This window comes from Phyllopteryx taeniolatus, chromosome 7, assembly GCF_024500385.1.
Source record: "Phyllopteryx taeniolatus isolate TA_2022b chromosome 7, UOR_Ptae_1.2, whole genome shotgun sequence".
Taxonomy (NCBI): domain Eukaryota; kingdom Metazoa; phylum Chordata; class Actinopteri; order Syngnathiformes; family Syngnathidae; genus Phyllopteryx; species Phyllopteryx taeniolatus.
Window position 1 is genome coordinate 15,803,962 of NC_084508.1, and position 20,703 is coordinate 15,824,664.

At 38.4% G+C, this 20,703-nt stretch overlaps 1 protein-coding gene across 15 annotated transcripts in view; it reads right to left on the reverse strand.

The window, feature by feature from the left end:
• Positions 1 to 20,703, reverse strand: part of sgip1a (SH3GL interacting endocytic adaptor 1a) — a 51,215-nt gene that overhangs the window by 14,293 nt on the left and 16,219 nt on the right. For 8 of the 15 annotated variants that reach the window (XM_061778446.1, XM_061778443.1, XM_061778437.1 and 5 more), the window contains 11 exons: positions 12,947 to 13,010; positions 11,494 to 11,518; positions 10,809 to 10,829; positions 10,398 to 10,460; positions 10,189 to 10,254; positions 9,471 to 9,641; positions 4,571 to 4,582; positions 2,779 to 2,800; positions 2,601 to 2,676; positions 1,649 to 1,731; positions 857 to 937 (listed from right to left, as the gene is read on the reverse strand). In XM_061778446.1, the coding sequence (XP_061634430.1) occupies positions 857 to 937; positions 1,649 to 1,731; positions 2,601 to 2,676; positions 2,779 to 2,800; positions 4,571 to 4,582; positions 9,471 to 9,641; positions 10,189 to 10,254; positions 10,398 to 10,460; positions 10,809 to 10,829; positions 11,494 to 11,518; positions 12,947 to 13,010 (684 nt within the window). The remainder of the gene's footprint in view (positions 1 to 856; positions 938 to 1,648; positions 1,732 to 2,600; positions 2,677 to 2,778; positions 2,801 to 4,570; positions 4,583 to 9,470; positions 9,642 to 10,188; positions 10,255 to 10,397; positions 10,461 to 10,808; positions 10,830 to 11,493; positions 11,519 to 12,946; positions 13,011 to 20,703) is intronic. The other 7 variants (XM_061778438.1, XM_061778449.1, XM_061778440.1 and 4 more) reach the window with 3 other exon arrangements.

Below are 20,703 nucleotides of genomic sequence, written 5' to 3' on the forward strand. Positions count from 1 at the left end.
TTTTCATTGTGTTAATTTTGTAAAATGAATTATTTTCCATTATCGTTTTCTTAATGTCACAGCTGCAGACAAAATTATTCAGCCGCCATTGCAAATTACATTCATTTGGAAATGTTATAAACTTAAACTTGTCTGCACTAAACCAACAAGAGAACAAGTTTTAATAGCTTAACACAATTACTCGTTTATTCATCCATGCGACCAAAATTTTTAGGGAGTGGCCATCTTTTGAAGGTTTCAACTTTTTACAAATAAATGTTATTTACAATGGGAGGTAAATAATGTGGAGTGCAACAGTAATATTCAGGAAGAAATCTATTCACCATTGTTATTGAAGTGTCTTTTCCCGGAAATGACTTTTTTTCCAGGCATTTCATTGGTAATTGGTAGGCTCTCGCTTGATAGCTTGTGAATACATTTGTTTGTGGACAGTACCTTTCAAAACCTCTACAGGTGTGGAAACAAATTTTTCAATCAATCTTTGTAATTAATAATACCCTTGTCGAGTATGTGTGGACATACCTAAAAGACAAAAGACCACCCAGGAAACATTAACCATGTAACGTAGCACATCCATTCACCACCATGCTAAAGCATAAGGAAAGGAACAAGAAATGTCCGCAAACTTTCTATAGTACTGTATTTCAAAGAAAAAAATAAAATAAAAAATCCTACAACGAACAATGAGTCATTTTGTGATAAGATGGAAAAGTTTACATCTAGAAAGTGTTATAGCCATACAGAGTATCCTGGTTTTAGTAGATGAGGGGGCTTGTGAGATGACTTGATGGGTGTTCGCATTGTCACCAGGGAGATGATGAGGCACGGCAAAATTAGCAGGAAATTCTAAACTTACTTCCTGTGGGGAAGGGTCTTGTCAAAGAGGACTCAGGCTCTGACTCAGAAGCCCCCCACACATCAGACTCAGACAGAACCACTTGGTTCAGGAGGGGACAGAACACCAAAACACGAGAGTTAAAGACTCTCAGATAAAATTCACAGATACTGTACATTTTGTCCACAAACAGTACTATAAATGACATCAAGGTTCAGTAATGATTTCTTTGACTATTGTTTCGATGTAAAATATTTTATCCATTGCAGACACTGCTATAAATCATTTGTAATCCTCACTCAGATATGGAACTACTGTATATCACAAAAGACAGTACAAGACATTTGTAGTTTAGACACTAGCACAGCATTGTCCCACACATAAATATAATTTGTTTGCCGAATAAATACATTTGGGACTTATGCAAGAGCTAAGAGCTCCCCTGCAGTCGGCATCAATAAATCCAACAGGACTGAATAAGAGTAGCTGACAACAGACTCTGCATATTAACAAGCCACACAGTGCAAATAAGGCCCCTGAGTGCCACTTTAAATTGTGACAACAGCAAAGGCACAGTGACATACAGTGGGGAAGAAGAAGTGTGTGAATAGGGAAGGGAGAAACAGAGCTAGTGAGAACAGGATTAGGCTGAGGGTCTTTGGGATACAGTTAATACTGTATGCATTATATCTTTGGGGAAAAATACTAAGAGCAAGTTTAGACATGCTCAAATACTTGGGTCAGAAAAAATGGCATCACTAGATAAAAGTCAATCGAAATATAAAGTAAACAAGACAGAAAGATGAAATTTACCTTCTAATTTCTGTTCTCCAAATGCTGTTTCCAAAGGGGGCCCAAACAAATTCGTAGATTCTTCAGAGGCTGGTGTCTGCCGGCTGTTGCAAGGAAAACACCACCACCATCATAATAAATAACATCCAAAAATTCATGTCATCTAATCATTCATGAACCTATATTGTATCTGACAATGTTTACACAGTCCTTGCAATATCAGCTAGGCTTCAATTAACTTTACATTGCTTGTTGTATCAAAGACACCGCAAATATATTTTAATGCTCAACCACAGCAGTGATAACTGATAATGTTTGTCTGTATTGTAAGGCATAAGGGGTCCCACACCAACAGGCTGCGGACCGCTACCGGGCCACAAGGGCATTTGGTACACACAAAGATTGAACTACAAAAACAATAACAAAAAAGGTATTTTATTTTTGGGGACGCGAGCAGATGAGGAGACGGGGGCTCGAGTAATGTTGAGTCATTAGCATACGATTTGATCAAATGAACAAATATTTTGATTGAATGTACTGAATGGAATAACTTCATGAACTGATTGTTTCCTTTCTCATTTTAGTTGTGCTCAGCTGCGAGCGCGCAATGAGCGAGAAACGCCCACCGCTGCAACTCGCGGGGCTGCTCCCTCCGTCGCCAACTGGGCCGGGGGCGTGGCCCCCGACAAGGCGGTGGGCTCCGCGGGAGGGCGACTGGCTTGGAAGGGGTGTCTTGGTCTCGCTGTGCAGCGGCGGGTCAAGGATGAGTGTGATACGTCTCCCACTAATTACAACAACTACATTCAGCCTAATAGTTCGTTATTAAACGTTTGATTTGATTTGCTTCTACGCCGGTCCGTCAAAATATGTCGTTACGTCAAACCGGTCGGTACTGCAAAAAAGGCTGAGGACTGATGTAGTATACAATTACAAAAGTCATAAACCGCTTGTGAGAGAATAGAGAAGCACATACCTGGGAGCTTGTGGTGCAGGAGCAGCTATGGGGGCCACAGTGGGAACAACACGTCTTGGTCTGACAATCTCTTCACCTGGAGATCACATTTGTGCAACATATACACAAGTCTTACATAGCATTTAACCAGTTCTGCAAAAGTGAGCCGAGTGGGACGTTTAAGGAAACTGATACTTACTGGAGGTGTTCCTTTTCAACCCCTAAAACAACAACAAAATAAAGTTTAAAAACTTAAATGCACAAAACCCTAAAATGTGAAGAAACTAAGCAAAATATAATTACTCGGCCACTGTATTTTTGAAAGAAGGTACTTTTGGCTCATAAATTTGCCCCCTTTGTGCTAAAAAATAGGAATGTTCCAAAAGGGAAAGTTGTGCAGATTGAACACAACAATGGAAAGCAAACCAATCAACGAATATGGAAGGGCTAGTTTCCAGTTTGAAGACAAACTGTGGTTTTCAAAAAGTCAAACTCACAATAGATTCATAATAACGTCGGTCGTTGGGTACACACTGATGACTCAAAAGCCCCGAGCTCATACGTTCTTTCTGGTGGGATTCAGAATAGCGCCTTGCCTTCCTGTTGTAGATCGGAGCAGTTAGTTTACGAGAGCGCCAATAAAGGTAACGTTAACATATTATTACAATGGTGTCTTAAAATAAACATTTGCAACCGGCTACGATTGTTAGCTTGTCTACAATTGGTGAAATAAATACTTTAGACTTAATACCAAGGCAAATGACATGGCTAACTAGCATGGCTAACAGCAGCTCGTGTCCACTTGGAGGTTGCTTCACAAAGCAGAGAAAAGCTACGAGCTATTCATTTTTTTGAGAAATAAGTAGTTCAGCTGTTGTAACCTCCTACTGTATATTTTGAGTTTATTTCGAAAAATGTAATTGTTTAATTTCTTTTTACATTTACTACTTCGGTACGGACCACATTCAATATGAAAAAAGTATTATTTACCCAAACATTGCAAAAGAATCCAATTTAGAGCTGTAATTGCAATACTATGATACTGTGAAACGGCAATATCTTTGCTAACGGTTATCATACTGTCAGAATCTTATGCCTATCAAGGAATAAATCAATGATAACATCGAGCAGCTATAAAAAAAGCGAAAACAATTACTGACACACAACCACATTAAGGTCTATAATATTAGTGTGCAAAATATTATTTTCATTTACATTAAAATTAATAGCAGATATTACTTAAATAATATTAGATGCTAATATATAAAAATCTCGAGACATAAAAATCACAAAGCAGAGCTCACGGAGTTTAACAATGAGTGTAAGTAAAAGAAATAACTGAATCCATTCAAATTGATCCAAATGTAGGGTTTGAAGGAGGATATTGGAAGCCTTTCAATGCTTGCTTATAGCAAAACTAATAGAAGACAGAAAAAGAAAATTAACCTCTGTTGGAGAGGCAAAAGAGAAACGATATTGCAGCTGCGCTCTTAAATTGTCATGTCTCTGTGTGCGTGCATGTTTGAAGTCCCCATGGGCAGACCAAGGGGGCAGAGAGGGAATATGAGGAGAAAGAGTGAGAGGGGAAAGCCTGACAGCAGACAAGACGATATGAGAAGACACGATGGGTAGTGACTGAAGTAAGGCATCAAAGAGTCCAGCTGTCAGAAATTAAATGTTTTTTTCCCGCAACATAGGGACCAAGCGTGAAGCCGTTCATAATGGGAAACAAGAACACGTTTACATAAGTGACCTTGAGAATCTAGAAATACAGCATATTGTATGTGTACTGTATAATACATTCATCACTGTACAACTTGTATCCATACGTACTCGTGTATATTTACTATGAGCGTTTCAATGCATCACTTCTGCCACTGATCCCATCTATGTACTGTATGTTCTCTTGTATTTAGGCAAGTGGAGCAATGTGACATACTGTGAATATACTGTAGCTTGACCAAGGAGAGACGGAGGCAAAGGACACTTACCAGGCTATGTCTCTGTGACCAGCAAAAAGGAAGAGAGAAGAGATACCTGGTCAGAAAGTAACAAATCAGTAACACAGACATCACGTGAATCAGAGGAAGACAGCTGCAGCAATTTGGTAAGGTGGGTCACATGTGGGGATAAGGATGACAGCGCAAAAAAAAAAAAAGATCTTATCTTCAGCTCTCCAGGATTTTGAGAAAAGGTCAGTGCAGCATTATGTGAGAATAAGCAAAACACCTCAACTGGTTGCAAATAATTATATAAGTAGCTATGAGGGTTGTTTTATCTACACTGATTATTAGATTTTTGTGTGCATTTACCCCATCAAAAGAGAAACCTGGGAAAATGTTTCAAGGATTTTGGCAAAGTGAGAAAATACAGCGACAGTAATTTGCAGAGCTTCCTCCTCTGTAAAAAAAATAAAAATAAAAAATCCAATCTAATAACCACTCAAGTTAAACCCAACATTATTCTTGCCAATTTAATTTAAATTGTTCCTCTATGATGCTCTCTACCACCTTCATCTCTTTAATTCACAATGAAATCTCACCCATTTTCCTGCGTCACGCCATGCTTACATTAACCAATTCTTTTTCTCTCCCCCTCCCCCTATTGTGCGTGTTCCAGTTGTGCAGTGAGCCATGAGCGATTACAGTGATGTAACAGGGGGGAGGGGCATGATGGAAATGATTCATTTCATTGGATACACTAGAGCTGGACACAGTGCAACGCCATTTCTTATAGCCAATCATTGTCATTCTCACAATGTAAACAGGAAGTGATGACACTATGGCCTTTTTGCTTCGCTCTCTGGCAGTTATCATTAGTACTGTACAGCCCAGCTACTGTCTCAAAAGTATTCAAAATCATAAAGGCAAATAATGAGTAGTGTTATAGAACTTGAAAATGGTAAGTACAATGAAAAAAAGGCATTGCATTGTATTATTTCATAAAAGGAAACTCAAATATTACCATGTCGTCAAACATGAAGGGCTCATCTAGCATTTTGTAATTCATTGCAAAAATGTATTTAATACATTAATACATAAAATGGAAAAAATATATATTAAGGAGCAGTTCATTAAAAACAGGATTTTAACATTTATTTTGAATCAATAGCATCCTTATGTCATTTAAAACTCAGTACAATATTTTGGCATCAATACTCTTGCATTTGTGAAAACATGCTATTCCTTGTAGGATCAAAAGGATGTGTCTGTCTATACAGTATACTCTAAACCCACTTATAAAAATGCTGTGCTATCGCATGCATCCCACGTTCATAATTCTACCCAACTATATTAACTTTCAGAATAATCCCAACATTGGCCTGATAATTGGCATATTATTAACTTGTAAAAAAACATATCCTGATGGAAAAATAATTTATAAAAAACCTTAAAACACACAACATGCAAAGCAAAGGCTTACCGGACTCTTCTATAAAGGATATTAGAGGCAACAAAAGAAGGGGAGACAGAAGAGAAATTAGGAAACGGATGGAATAGTTAAGAATGAATTGGAGTAATCAGTATTAATAAGGTCAAGGCAAATCAAGCCGTTTGTATTCAAAGGTCAACTGCATAAAATATAATCATTAAAAAAAAATTGTGAAACAGTGAATGTGTAATGCATATATCATAAATAATCCTTCCAAGTCACAGCATTAAGTAATAAGAGTTTAACGTCCAACACAAGAGCTATGTTGGAAATTCAGCAACAATCCCTCAGTTTGAAAGACACTGACAAAAAACATTTTAAAATATGGTGAGAGTGGTTGTATGTGTGTTGAATGTCATTATCAGCATAAATTATTTTCTTGTATCTTAGTTATCTTGGTTACCTTATTAGCTAGTAGGTACATGAAAAACTATTGACAAGAAAAATGGAGCATTAATATCTTGTTAAGGCATAAAGACAAAAAAAATAAGTGAATCTAATTAGATTGTAGTTACACCTTAGGAGTGTCCATGTAAACTTTATGTAATTTCTTTGTGCATGGAAATATGCTGCTTTAAAATAGGGATGTCACGATCAAGTTTTTTCAATTCCGATCTGATACTGACATTGCAGCCTTGAATTTTGGCCGATACCGGTCCGATCCCATATCAGCAATAATCATAAATACTTAGTTTGTAGTATGGAATGTTTGAAAAGGCTTGATCAAGTGATATTACTGAAACAGAGAACGATAATCAGTAACAGTAGGAATGAAGAAAAGTGACCCATTTATTGATAACCAATGGGTTACATAAAGTAACTTTCATGATAGGAATGTACCAAGATTGAAAAAAAAAAATTACATTTACATAAGAAAATCCTGAAAATAACCAATAAAACGAATAACAAAAACTATATATTTAAATCGCAACATAACCACTGCTTAACTTAAATTTAAGAATATGCTACATTTGAACAGATTAAATAAAAAAAAAAGAAAACAATGAAAAATAACCCCAATGAATAATAAATACAAATTAACAAAGTTCAATTCAGTAATTTTTTTAACTGTCAATGTATGGTGGAAACACCAATTGCTTCCTCCACATGTGCAGCAATACACTTTTGAACTTCTTGATGCAACTGGGGTTTAGTTTTACTGACAATGTCGTGGCGGATAGGAATCACGTAGTGAGGCTTTCGGAGGTACTTAGCTGTCTGTGTGGGCATTGTTGGGATTGAATATTGTTAATATAACTTGTTTTTCACAGTTTGAAGAATATATGCCAGAGTATCGTTATATTGGGTGTTTGTATCTGTTTATACGGCGTTTGTGTAACAAAATTCATTATTTTGAGAGAGCTTGTTAACGGTGTTTTTCATTCAATGTGTTAGCTTTGAGCTAACTATTTTTGTGAACAAAAATGAAAAAACAAAGTCTGTGATGTATTTGAACGTTCAATATGTGTAATTTGTTTGTTATGAGAGTTGAGTTTTACAGAACTTGAACTGAAGTGTCAATAAATAACTAAGCAAGTAACATTCACTCTTACTTCTTGCTACTATGTTAGCATCTTAGCACCCTGTTGTTGTGATCGCGTGGGCTCTGCATGCCGTCCTGCGGAGCATGGAATGGACTGCTTGTATAAGAGTGGTAAAATGGGAGATTTTAGATCCAGTACGATTCCACCGATACTTGTTTTTTTTTTTTGCTGACATCGGACCGATTTCCAATCACAAAGATCGGATCGGGAAACCCCTACTTTAAAAGTTTAAACAGTAGTAGTAGTAGTATCACCTTGTACCGCTTATACCGCTACAGGTGTCGCCTGCACAAATGCGCACAACCACTGTCAGCATAAAAACTCTTTCACACAGGATTAGTTCAACATACTGTAGCTATGGTCATACTGGTTGAACACACTGAGGCCCACATTAATTATTAAGACCAAGAGCTCATGTGACCATTGGCAATCTTAAACAGCTGAGTGACACATAGGTTCTATGTGCCCTCTTCCATACCTCAATTATTCAGGGTGGTTACCCCAGCTACCTGTCCGCACTGCTGCATAGAGGTATGACACTCAAGTCACAATTCGTACTGCAAAGTTTGGCCCTCATTAACTAAGCACCATTTTCGCACTGTGCTGTTTTGGCAGCCTGTCATCACCAGATGGGGGTTGTTGTGGTGGGACTGCTTTATGTGACAGATGCTACATAACTGGGAGAATGTTGAGGTCACTGGGAACTCTACCGAAGTTGTGCAATGATTTCAACAAACCAAAACCACAATATTTAGTAGAAAAGGGGGCATTTTTAACTAATTTCAGGGTTAAGGATTAGTCTAAAATTCAAACTGGGATTAGTTCCCTTTATGAGGACATGTAAGAAAACCAAAACAGCGGGACACTTACATTTGTGTTACAATTATATTTCCATTCATGAGCAGGTTAAACTGAGATAAAGGACAATATAAGTAACCCGACCGGGTAACAACAACACCCTTTTGTTGACCACCCCCAGGGAACACATCCACCGAGGCATAAATAGAGGGACTGCACACCTAAAATATAGAACGGAAGAAGCCTTTTGGATTAAAGTTGAAACATCCTCAACAAACAACACAGTTGCTTTGATTCAACCTTTGTGGCTCAAGGTCTGATTGCTTTCTGAGCACAACTGAGAGTTTGTTTGGCGCACTTCGGTCGAGTTGAGATGTTCGGCACTAACGTTCATTTACTGTGTTCACTCTTGACCATATGAACCGCAAACGGGGGAAAATGAACAACAACAGTTTGATTAAAACAGACCAAAGGATGTATGCAAAGCATCTCAACAAAGTGTTATTAAAATACAGTTAGCTCCTGCCTATTCACAAATTCACTTATTCACGGTTTTCTGAAGCCTTGCAAAAATTCCCCCAAAATATTTTACTTTTTTTTTTTTAAATAGTATATGACATTTTTAATATTTACTAATTCTCGAATAATAATAATAATTAAAAAAGGCAAAATAAACATACCGCAAGCTAGAAATTATGATCACACAATGCTAGCCTGTCCGATCAATCAACTTTTGCCACACACCTGTGGCATGTGTCACACGCCAATGGACACAGATGCCACCCCACAGAGGGGACAACTACCTCCCACTTTGCTTGCCAGCTGCGGGCAGCAAATGATAACCTCGTCCATCTTTCAACCCACTATCTAGGATTTGACTCCTGCTGTCTGTGATTTGAATCATTACTAGTTGGACCTGATTCACATGGTATTTTACAGGTTGCATTGACAAAGTGTTCGGGCTGCATGCGGCCACCAGTTGACAGTACCTAGCTCAACAGAGTATGACTAAGGAAGATCACGATGTACTGTAAAGAACCAGGACTATCTTGCACATGCTCATGATGAATGCAGCACACTGTTTATGAGAACCAAAAATGGTGGCCAACTGACTCACCAGAGGAGAAGGGGATAGAGCAATGTTGCCTACGGAGGCTTTGAGTTCTTCAAACGAGGGCACGGCCACAACTTGATCAGATGGAAGGGGCTTAATCTTAATCTTGAACTTTTTCCTGTGGTCCTCCTCTTCTTCCGACTCATCCGAAGAGAAGAAATGGGACTTGGGGCAATGTGGGAGAGAAGCGTTAAGGAAAAGAGTTCAACTCTTCAAATGCTTGTTCAACTAATAGAACAAACAGAAAGGCAATAATGTGTTCCTCTTCTAAATTCTTCACCTTGAGATCTGCACCTCTAATGAAATTTGCCTATCTTCACAATGTAGTTCTGTATGAAAAGTAAAGCCATATAATTACTATAACACTGTTGTATTTTGGGTTTTACTCATACAATACAATTTCAGTGCCGCATGTTCTCACCTTTCTGAAGTTTTGCAGCAGCAGACTAGCGTTTGTTTTGGTGTGAATTCTGCAGGTATTTGGACATCCACAGAACTCATACAGGTACCGTGCTGCACTGGTGTAGAAAACTTTACACTTTACCTTTTGTTAAGCCTTGGAAACCAAGTGACTATTAAACTAATTATTAAAGATACATTTTACCTTTTAGTCCCAAAGGTGTTTCATGCATAAATAGACAACTGCAAACTGGATGAAAAAAGGAGAATGAATGTTGTCCATCCACTTTGAAATGAGATTTATCGAGCAGGGTTTCAGGATATTTGGCTGGTCTGCCTCATCTTCAGGTCTGATGCTATAACCCTCTTCATCCACCTCAGGAGAGTTCTGAAACGCAACGAATCCATTTAAAGCTCCATTAATAGTTTCAAGTAGGACATATAAATTGTGTGATCGACACTTTGAGTCTTTAAGTTAATCTGGCTATACATTAGGGTCTCATATGTCAAAATTGCTAAATGGGTCCTTACATATCTTTCCCAGTCGATTTCTCCATAGAATCCATTTGGGGCTCCATTGGCCTTCCTCTGAGACTGCAAAGATAGTGAAAATACAGGCCTCATCAGGCAATGAAGTTGGAAGCATGTACAGTAAACATTTCTTACTAGTGATAATAAAGTGCTTACATTGCCTCAGTAATATTTCGGTGAAAACTAATTGGACAGAACTGTAATGAGGTTTATTTTGTGTTGTTAGTTAAAAAAAAGTGATATTTGTCATTTTTACTAACAACAACATCAGCAATAATAACAATGTGTGTTATTTGCGACCTCAGAGTCTCCTAATGGAATAGATATTCAAAGCTAAAGATCCATACAGTATACTACACTAGTCTACAGGCTAGTCTACTTTGAGGACTAGAACTTCACTGTATTCAGTACCGATTCAACCTCTTGGGGTTCCTGACCAAAAAAAAAAAAGAAAAAAGATGCATTTATTTGTCAACTCAAGTAGCTAATATACTGAACAAAAATATAAACGCAACGCGTTTGTTTTTGCTCCTATTTTTCATGAGCTGGACTCATATCAAAAACTTTCTCTAGATACACAAAAGGCCATTTCCCTCAAACATTGTTCACAAATCTGTGTTAGTGAGCATTTCTCCTTTGTCGAGATAATCCATCCCACCTCACAGGTGTGTGGTAAAAGTACACATTTCAGAGTGGCCTTGTATTGTGGCCAGCCTATGGCACACCTGTGCAATGATCATGCTGTCTAATCAGCATCTTGGTATGCCACACCTGTGAGGTGGGATGGATTGTCTCGACAAAAGAGAAATGCTCACTAACACAGATTTAGACAGATTTGTGAACAATATTTGATGGAAATACCCTTTTGTGTATGTAGAAAAAGTTTTAGATCTTGGAGTCCAGCTCACAAAAAATGGGAGCAAAAACAAGTGTTGCGTTTATATTTTTATTCAGTGTATATACTAACAGAAAAATCCAACAAAACAAGCACAATAGTACAATTTACTACATTTGAGGCTTGAACCACAATTTCGAAATACACGTAAAAGAATTGATGGATGTACTTTACTGTGGACTAAATGTTAAGTGTACTTACACCCCCCTCTCTGTCTGGGGACCCCCTGTATGAAATAAAAGACAAGAGGAGAAACAAAACAGCTTATATCAGTCCCAAAACACACTTCAAATGACATAGCATAAAATAAACCCTATGAAACAACCTTTTTTTTCCCCTGTGAAAATTGAAAGCAAAAATAAATAAATAAAATCATATCTCTTTTGTAAGAAAACAAACTTAATACTGATATTTAGTGATACACCGAAATAAAAATTCTTGGCCAAAACCGGAAACAATGAAACCAAGGCCAAAAACCAAAACACTGAACAAAATTATGCCAATTATTAGTGAAATTGCATTTATGGCCATGACTGTGTACTAACCTCCCTAAAAGCAAGGCATTGCAATTGCATAAATTAATATTAATGCTTCAACAAATAAATCAGTTACAAAATGAAAATATTAATTTAGCACTCCACAGATAGGATTGGGCGAGAAGGGAAAAAAAACCTCACAATATTTTTTTAATTAGTGAATCACAATATATATCACAAAATATCAAAATATCACAAACTCAAACAAAGCGACATTTTTTTCTAGCTTAAATATTCCCTGTTACTCTTAACGTTTCGATTTAAATATGTGTTGTCTGTCCATTACTTTCATCATCCACTTGAATCCCTTATTTTCAACTGTGCTTACTGGTAGCACGTCTTTTGTGACACAGTTTGTTGTTTTCGGATAGGTGTGCACGCTACTGTTTCTTGTGATTCTTTAAAAAAAACAAAGTAACTCCACACTGCTGAACTTCTCCGTCTTAACGATGTCATCCGTTGAGGTTTGGGCTCCCGTCGCTTCTTGCAAGGGAACACTAATATTCTTTTTTTTTTTCCAGCGCTCTCCCACAGCTGCTGCAGCAGTCTACAAATATTCGTGCCTGTTGCCTCTCACTGCACCACGATTGGTTCAGTGTGGCGCAACTCGCATTATTATTGGCTATTCCTATTGTCTGTCCAAACATGTACGAATGCAATCTATCAACCTTCTATTGACTGTGTCTCATGTTTATCAAGGAAAAGTTGTTTTGAGATATGTATCTTGATCGTTTAATTTTTGCCCAGCCCTAATTAAGACATACTTTGACAGCCCGTCGTAGGTGCTAAACCGCGAGACTGAGACCCCCACGGAGCAAGCCACCTCATCGTTGGTCGCCCCTTCAAGCTTTATCTAGAGAAGCGCCCAGTGGCCGTAGTTTTTGATTGCATTATCACAACATCCTGTTTAGGCCAAAAACCGAAAATGCACTTTTGGGCCATTTCCGGCAAAAAATTTGCAGTGACCGAATTTTCAGTACATCCCTACGATATTGTACAGTAATTGGTCTTACAGGTCTTTTGTGGATACACCATACAAATACCTTCAGCAGTCAAACAGCTAACATTATCTGGATTGGGGTCATGAAGTACAACCAGTAATGAAGAAGACAACTTACGTTGAGTCATTGTCTTTCTCTTTCTTCCGTATACCAAAGGCCTTCCTGGTACGTTTTTTCAATCCTGAGAAGGAAGTAGAGGTATTGGATGAGTAATTGAATGAGGATCAACAGGTAAATATACTGCAGAGTACAAAGAGAGGGACTGTCTAGCAACTATCAATATAGGCTCTGAATTTATCTACATTATGATTGACGTTTTATTATTGGTATTATTGATTGTTTTCACCCCACTGAAGGCAAACACTTTCTCAGAACTACATATATAGTGTGTGTTCATCGTCAGAGTAGATGTAGATGAAGCCTTTTGATGCTCAAGGTCTGTTTTGATTAGAAAAGACATTAGCATTACAAGAATCAATGTAATAAGAGCTTTAGGCAGCAAGTGTCAAACTCAAGGACTGGGGGCCAGATCGACACACAACATCATTTTAGGTGGCCCGAGCAAGCAGATCATGTGCTTGATGTTTCTTGCTAAAATACTAAAATTGCAAATTGTCTTCACTTTTAAAAACACAAACATTTTTTGTCACCAATCCCGCTTTTGAGGGTCACGTATTTTGCCAAACCAACTTTTTCTAGTATTTGGGATGTAATATTGTCTCTATGGTGCCTCAGTAAATGTGAAAACTGGGTTATACAGAAGTAGGGACCTTTTTCTGGACACTCGTATGACAAAACCAAGGTGTTTTTTTTAAATGAAATTAACACTTGTGTACGAACTCAATGTTAGAGAGTCACTCTATGGCGGTCTAAATAGCCAAAATATGGGACCTTTAAAATAAATTAATAATTGAACAAACTATTTTTTACTACTCGCCTCTGATTTCTAAACTATCCATCCATCCATTTTCTGAGCCGCTTCTTCTCACTAGGGTCTCGGGCGTACTGGAGGCAGGGTACACCCTGAACTGGTTGCCAGCCAATCGCAGGGCACATACAAACAAACAACCATTCGCACTCACAGTCACACCTAGGGGCAATTTAGAGTCTTCAATTAATGCATGTTTTTGGGATGTGGGAGGAAACCGGAGTGCCCGGAGAAAACCCACGCAGGCACGGGGAGAACATGCAAACTCCACACAGGTGGGGCCGGGGATTGAACCCGGGTCCTCAGAACTGTGAGGCTGACGCTCTAACCAGTCTAGTAATCCATCAATTTGTTGTGTATACAGTATATAATATGACGCAATATGAAAATGAGTTTGAAACCCCTGCCACAGGGAGAGAATAACTACAGCTGTACATTAAGAAGTATGAAACATATCATGTTATTTCAATTCAGATTTTAAAATATAGGAAACTTCAAAAGTCACCACAGTCTTTTTAAGCAAAATGTGAGTAGTTGAAAATAAGCTTGGCAAACATATTACTTAAACAGTAGCTATTCATGTAGGACAGTGTATTAAGATACAGTTTGAGTAAGGGTTGAGAATGTGCACCACCCATCCTCTATTTCATGGTTAAATACATTAAAAAGCATTCTTAGCTGACAAAAACAGCAGCAAATATTTAAAGACTGCCCCTCAGCACAGAATAATCACAATTCACAAATACAATCCTACCTAAATAGTCTGTCTTTTCATTACTTTATGTTTGTTAACTTTCCTCTGTTCAATTTGACTTTCACAAAATGAGTGTTATATATAATAGCTTTCTGTCAGCTTTTTGTAACTGAAATCCCAGTATATTTTGAGTTTATCCCTATTACAATGAGTTGGTATCAATGCCCCGGGACACTCTTACCCCAGATGAAAGCCCAGTTGTCACCCTCCATCTCTTCTTTGCTACCTTGACTCTCATTCTTCCTCATCCTCAACAGACTATGACCTAACACCAGCAGACCAACCTATCCCTCCTCATGCACATCTTCATCTCCACATATGCACACACACAGTAAACACCATAGAGGGAACGTAATTCTACCCCACACTAATCATGTACTGTAACACACACCCAGACGCATAGACATAGTAACACAATCCCAAAGTCACAATCCTGTTCTTGATCTGTCTAGCACTCAAATTCACCACCAGTTAATCTGTGCACGTAATAAAGACTTTTAGCAAATTATTAAAATGCAATTCTCCATATGTATGAATAAACTTCACGTACAGTACATATAGTTTTGCAGCAGTGATAAATGAGATGAGATGTAGATATAGGTAGAGGGATGTTGGAAATGGAGCCGCTAGGTAGGATGCAAAGAGGAAGACGTAAAAGGAGATTCATGGATGTGGTGAAGGAAGACTTGCAGAAAGCTAAGTTAGAGCAAAAGATGCAGAGGTCAGAAAGAGCTAGAAGACGATAATTCGCTGTACCAGCTTTTAAAGAAGATACTTTACAAACTGCAGAGTATTGGAGGTGAACAAAATCAATCAAAAAATGCTTTTGCTTAACAATAAAAACTTAATTCTAAACATTAAGCATCATAAAGCATCTTAAATTCTCATTAAACTGAAATATTTCATATTCTGATATTTGTCCATGGAAACAAAATACACACAAAGGAGAGTGAATAGTAATTGTAGAGAGTTAAATCTCACTGCGTAACTTTGTGAAATAACATACGAACACATAGTGCAGTGGTAAGTCAATGGCTGCACTTTACCTGAGAATAATGTACACATTGTATAATGACATACCGGTAATTACTTCCTCTCAGAGGGATAAAGGCAAAAGTGCTAATGTGATTAAGCAGTCGTATTGAGAGGCAGTAATTTGATTTTGGAAAAATAGATTATTTAAGGTAGACGTTGGACTATACTTCAAACCTTAAATTATGATATTACTCTTGGGTCATCACATCCTTTCCCCCATTTTATAGTAGATTAAGAAATTGACCCATAAAGAACCGAGCAGTAAAGTATGTGTTCCACATTTTAACCTACAGGAAGGGGTTGGGACAGGGCGGCTGTGGTTCAGTAGGTAGAGCAGGTCGTCCACTGACCGGAAGGTAGCTGGTTCGAATCGCGGCTCTGACTGTCCGCAATTTGAACCGTAATTTGCATAACATAAATACAAACAGAATACAAGGATTTGCAAATCATGTTCAACCTATATTTAATTGAATACACTACAAAGACAAGATAGTTAATGTTCAAACTCATAAACTTGATTGTTTTTTGCAAATAATCATTAACTTAGAATTTTACGGCTGCAATATGCTGCAAAAAAGCTGGGACAGGTGGCAAAAACGACTGAAAAAGTTGAGGAATGCTCAGGTGGGTGCCATGATTGGGTATAAAATGAGCTTCCCTGAATTGCTCAGTCATTCACAAGCAAAGAAAAAAGTCTCACAGTTTAAGGACAATGTTCCTCAACGTACAATTGCAAGGAATTTAGGGATTTCATCATCTACGGTCCATAATATCATCAAAAGGTTCAGAGAATCTGAAGAAATCACTGCATGTAAGCGGCAAGGCCGAAAAGCAACATTGAACGTCCGTGACCTTCGATCCCTTAGGCGGCACTGCATCAAAAACCGACATCAATGTGGAAAGGATATCAGCACATGGGCCCAAGAACACTTCAGAAAACCAATGTCAGTAAATGTACCGGCATTACCAGATAGCTAGCAACCCTTTACTGCTCAGTGACTGGTTTTTTTTTTTGTCAATGTCTTTCTGTCTCCAAAGTGTCTGTTGTCGTACTAGAGCAGCTCCAACTACCGGAGACAAATTCCTACATACTTGCAAATAAAGATGATTCTGATTCTGAAATACAGTTCGGCGGTACATCCGTAAGTGCAACTTGAAACTCTACTATGCAAAGCAAAAGACAAAGCTCATCTAACATGGACTGAGTGGAAAAGTGTTCTGTGGTCCGACGAGTCCAAATTTCAAATTGTTTTTGGAAATTGTGGACGTTGTGTCCTCCGGACCAAAGAGGAAAAGAACCATCCGGACTGTTATAGACGCAAAGTTCAAAAGTCAGCATCTGTGATGGTATGGGCCTGTGTTAGTGCCAATGGCATGTGCAACTTACACGTCTGTGAAGGCACCATTAATGCTGAAGGGTATTAATGGTTTTGGAGAAACATATGCTGCCATCCAAGCAACGTCTTTTTCATGGACGCCCCTGCTTATTTCAGCAAGACAATGCCAAACCACATTCTGCATGTGTTACAAAGCATGGCTTCGGAGTAAAAGAGTGCGGATAATAGACTGGCCTGCCTGTAGTCCAGACCTGTCTCCCATTGAAAATGGGTGGTGCATTATGAAGCGTAAAAGACGACAACGGAGATCCAGGACTGTTGAACACCTGAAGCTGTACATCAAGCAAGAATGGGAAAGAATTCCACTGCAAGAAGGAAGTGTATATTAGGGATGTGTTTGTGTGTCTGAGTACGTGCGCATTCCTGTTCTCCTCAACACTGCAGAGGGAAAACTGTATATTTAACGAATGGATATGGATGTCTTGTCAAATCTGCACATTTTTTATTTCAATCTTTATGAAACACATCTAGAAAATTTAAGGACACTCCATAAGATAATCACCAGACAACAACACTGATAGCCCCATAAACTGTAGCTGCATGATTCTGTGCATTTCCATTGTAAAAATTGGTGTCTATGTGGTGGAGAAAAGACTAACAAACTATATCAGTTCATGTTTTTTTCCTGTGGGTGCTAAAAATAGGCCTTGGCTGTACTAGCCAGGTGGCTACACTGCAAGCTATCAACTTGCAGTGCAGTGTAACAATGCTGTTAGTGCAGATTCAAAGACAAAAGAAACATCCGCATTAGAGGCTAGTTTTGTTGCAGATGTTATTTTGGGGGTTTCATTGCACATCATCATCCACTGTTAAGGAAAGTGGGTCAGTGCCAGAAACCATATAACAGCATCATGACTGTTTCTGTGGAGATGAACAAGAGAAATTTGGAAATGCCACAACCTCATGATCCATCCATCTGTGCACTTGCTCGTTTTCTATTCATTTATTTGAGTTATTATGGTGAAAATGTGATAGTAAATGACATCAGTTATTTAAAAAAGTTGACAAACTAATGTATAAATTGTCAGGGAAAATATAAAGAATTACCAAAATCTATATATGGTTTTATTGTTTTGTCCGTCAATGCAAGTGCATTGTGGCTAGTTGCAGTTTCTGCAATCAGCAGTAGATGACATTGAATTGCCTCGGTACCACTAATATTCAAGTCCTGGTCAAACATCAAAATAAACCCAACTCAAAAATAATGTGTGGGAGAACCCAAGTGACATGATCGTAGCATTTGTTGTTTTGGGGGGGGGGATTTTGGGGGAACACCTTAAGAAATAAAAAGAGAAATGTAATTCCTCTGAGCAAATCTGTACACATATTTGCATGGAAATGTAGTGGAATTCAATTAAAAGGATGTTTATTATCAATTACAATCTCTGTCTTGCATTCCTATCATTGTTCCTTTCTCTTACATCACCCCTCCTGCAGCTATAAAAAAAACTACCACTAACAATTCCCATCTGTTGTCTTGAAATAGCATCCCCTTATTGCTGTTAACAAAGAGAACAGTTTTTAACACTGTTTTGTACAAAATCAAAGTACATTTGTGTTTAAGAAATATCGTGATATATAGATATAGTGGCCTCTTCACCACTAATCACTATCCTTTGTCTAAGTTGGCAATTTCTAAGTTTTAAATGTATGTAAAACACCATTTGCTGCTAAATTTATAGTGTCAAAAATGTAATATCAATTCATCCAAATTTATATGAAAGTAGTTTTGCACCAAGTACTAGTACCAAAACTGAACTGTGATTTTTAGCTGGCAAAAATTATTTGCTACCAACATTTTTAAGTACCGGCAACAGCGCTGCAACTCTGTGTCAAAATGGGGCAGCACTGCGTGAGTCGATGTTCAAGTCGCACATAGAAAAGTGGCTGCAAAATCTGTCTGCCAGGCTTGTTCTAAAGCTAACTTGCTACTAGCTAAAGACCTCATTGACGGCTGGGCATGCAGAATTCTTTCACAAATTCAAAGAGCTACAGGTTAGCAAGTGACACATTTCAAACATGTCCGTTCATGTCAAACGTGTGAATAATATTGCAATAAGCGTTGTTGCATTTGATGGGGCACTGTTTGTATAGCAGAGTACAGCACTCAGCCCCCAGCTACACAGCTGCATTGGGTCATTAGTACGGTTGGGCATCGAGAATCGAGAACCGATTGGAAACTGGACTAAAATTCCGGTTCTCCAGGAATCGTTCAAATTAAAAAATTTCAGTTCCCAGTTTCAATGCCTAGTCCGCCAACCCTGAAGAAGAAAGTGGCGAAAACCAACAAAGAAGCAAAGAAAACCAATGAAGAAGAATGCGCACGAAGACGTGCTTGTGCCCAATGGCGGTACCGCAGCACAGTACAGTAAGATTATATTGTGCAAAGGAGGCTTTCACGATGTGTAGAAGTCTGACATGCTCCCTCCTGCTTCGAGCCTCAGCCTACACCACGGGGAACTTCATTTAAGTCAATTGGGTGAGTGAAACAATAAAATACGTCAATGCAAACATTGAGGCAGCTAATAAGTTAAACGGCGGGTTGCGCACTTGCACTGATGGTTTTTAACCTTTATTTTAGTCTTCACGCCAACGTAAGAGCTGATGACAGACACAAAAATAAAATATAAAATACTTTACCATACTGGAAAGAAAGTAGAAATAGTCCCATTACAAGCTTAACATTCAGCTAAAACTTCACCAAAGGTCAAACTTTACATTACAATGAATTGAGACAAAATCGCAAAAACTAACCTTGTGTCTCATCGGTGTGAAGGTAAAGGAACCAATGTTATACAGAGCATTCGGTTCCATTCATTACCTTTTCCTTGCGTCTCATTTTACTTTCGTTTTTATCAGTCGTGTGAAGTTATTTTACGTGCCAAAATGCTGAGTTCCGGTGCGTACCCTTCAAAATAAAAGGCTAGATGCTTAAACAGGAAGTCAAGTTAAAGCTTGCACATATAAACCATTTGACATGATAAAAAGGTCGCAAATAACTATTTTAACAATCCTATATTTAACTTTTAGCTGAAACTATAATTATTGAATACCATGTCAATTGGGTTAGTTCCACACACATTGCCTTTTAGTTCATAGGTTTGAGGTTTATGTTATGTAATACATGCACGTCATTTCCAGCAAGTTGTCAACTATAGTTTAGCTAAAAATGAGGTTTTTATATTGAGCACTCCCCGAGCATAACCGAAGCTCGAGACCGGACCCGTGTGTAGTTACTCTATCCGGAAGTGTTGTCGTAATTGCCAAACACAGCGCGCTACACTCTATACGCAACGGTGAGCAACGTGTCGGAATATGAGGAGGAAGAGGATTTCGACGTACAGGAGCACCCAAGTGAACTTGGCATCGTCAAACCGTACATGCTTGTGCCGATCAGGAGGTCGGAACCTGACAGTGACGACGACAAGCAGCCAAGTAGCAGTTGTACAACAGAAAAAGAGAGTGGCCACTGGCTGACGGGACTGCCTACAGAAGAGATGACCACACAGAGCGGACTGGAAATAGATTGGTATGTTTGTGCATCCCATAAATCCATAATTTACTGTCTCCAGCATCCTTGCTTGTCAATAGAAACAGAGTCATGAATAAAATATAACAGGGATGCTCATGGGGTCAGACAGTTGAGGAAAAACAAAAGCATGCCTTTTTATAGTCATGGCTAGAAATAATGGCACCCAAGGGCTACCAATATTTTTGAGCACAACTATACGCATTATATAGTCATATACTGTATGTTTCA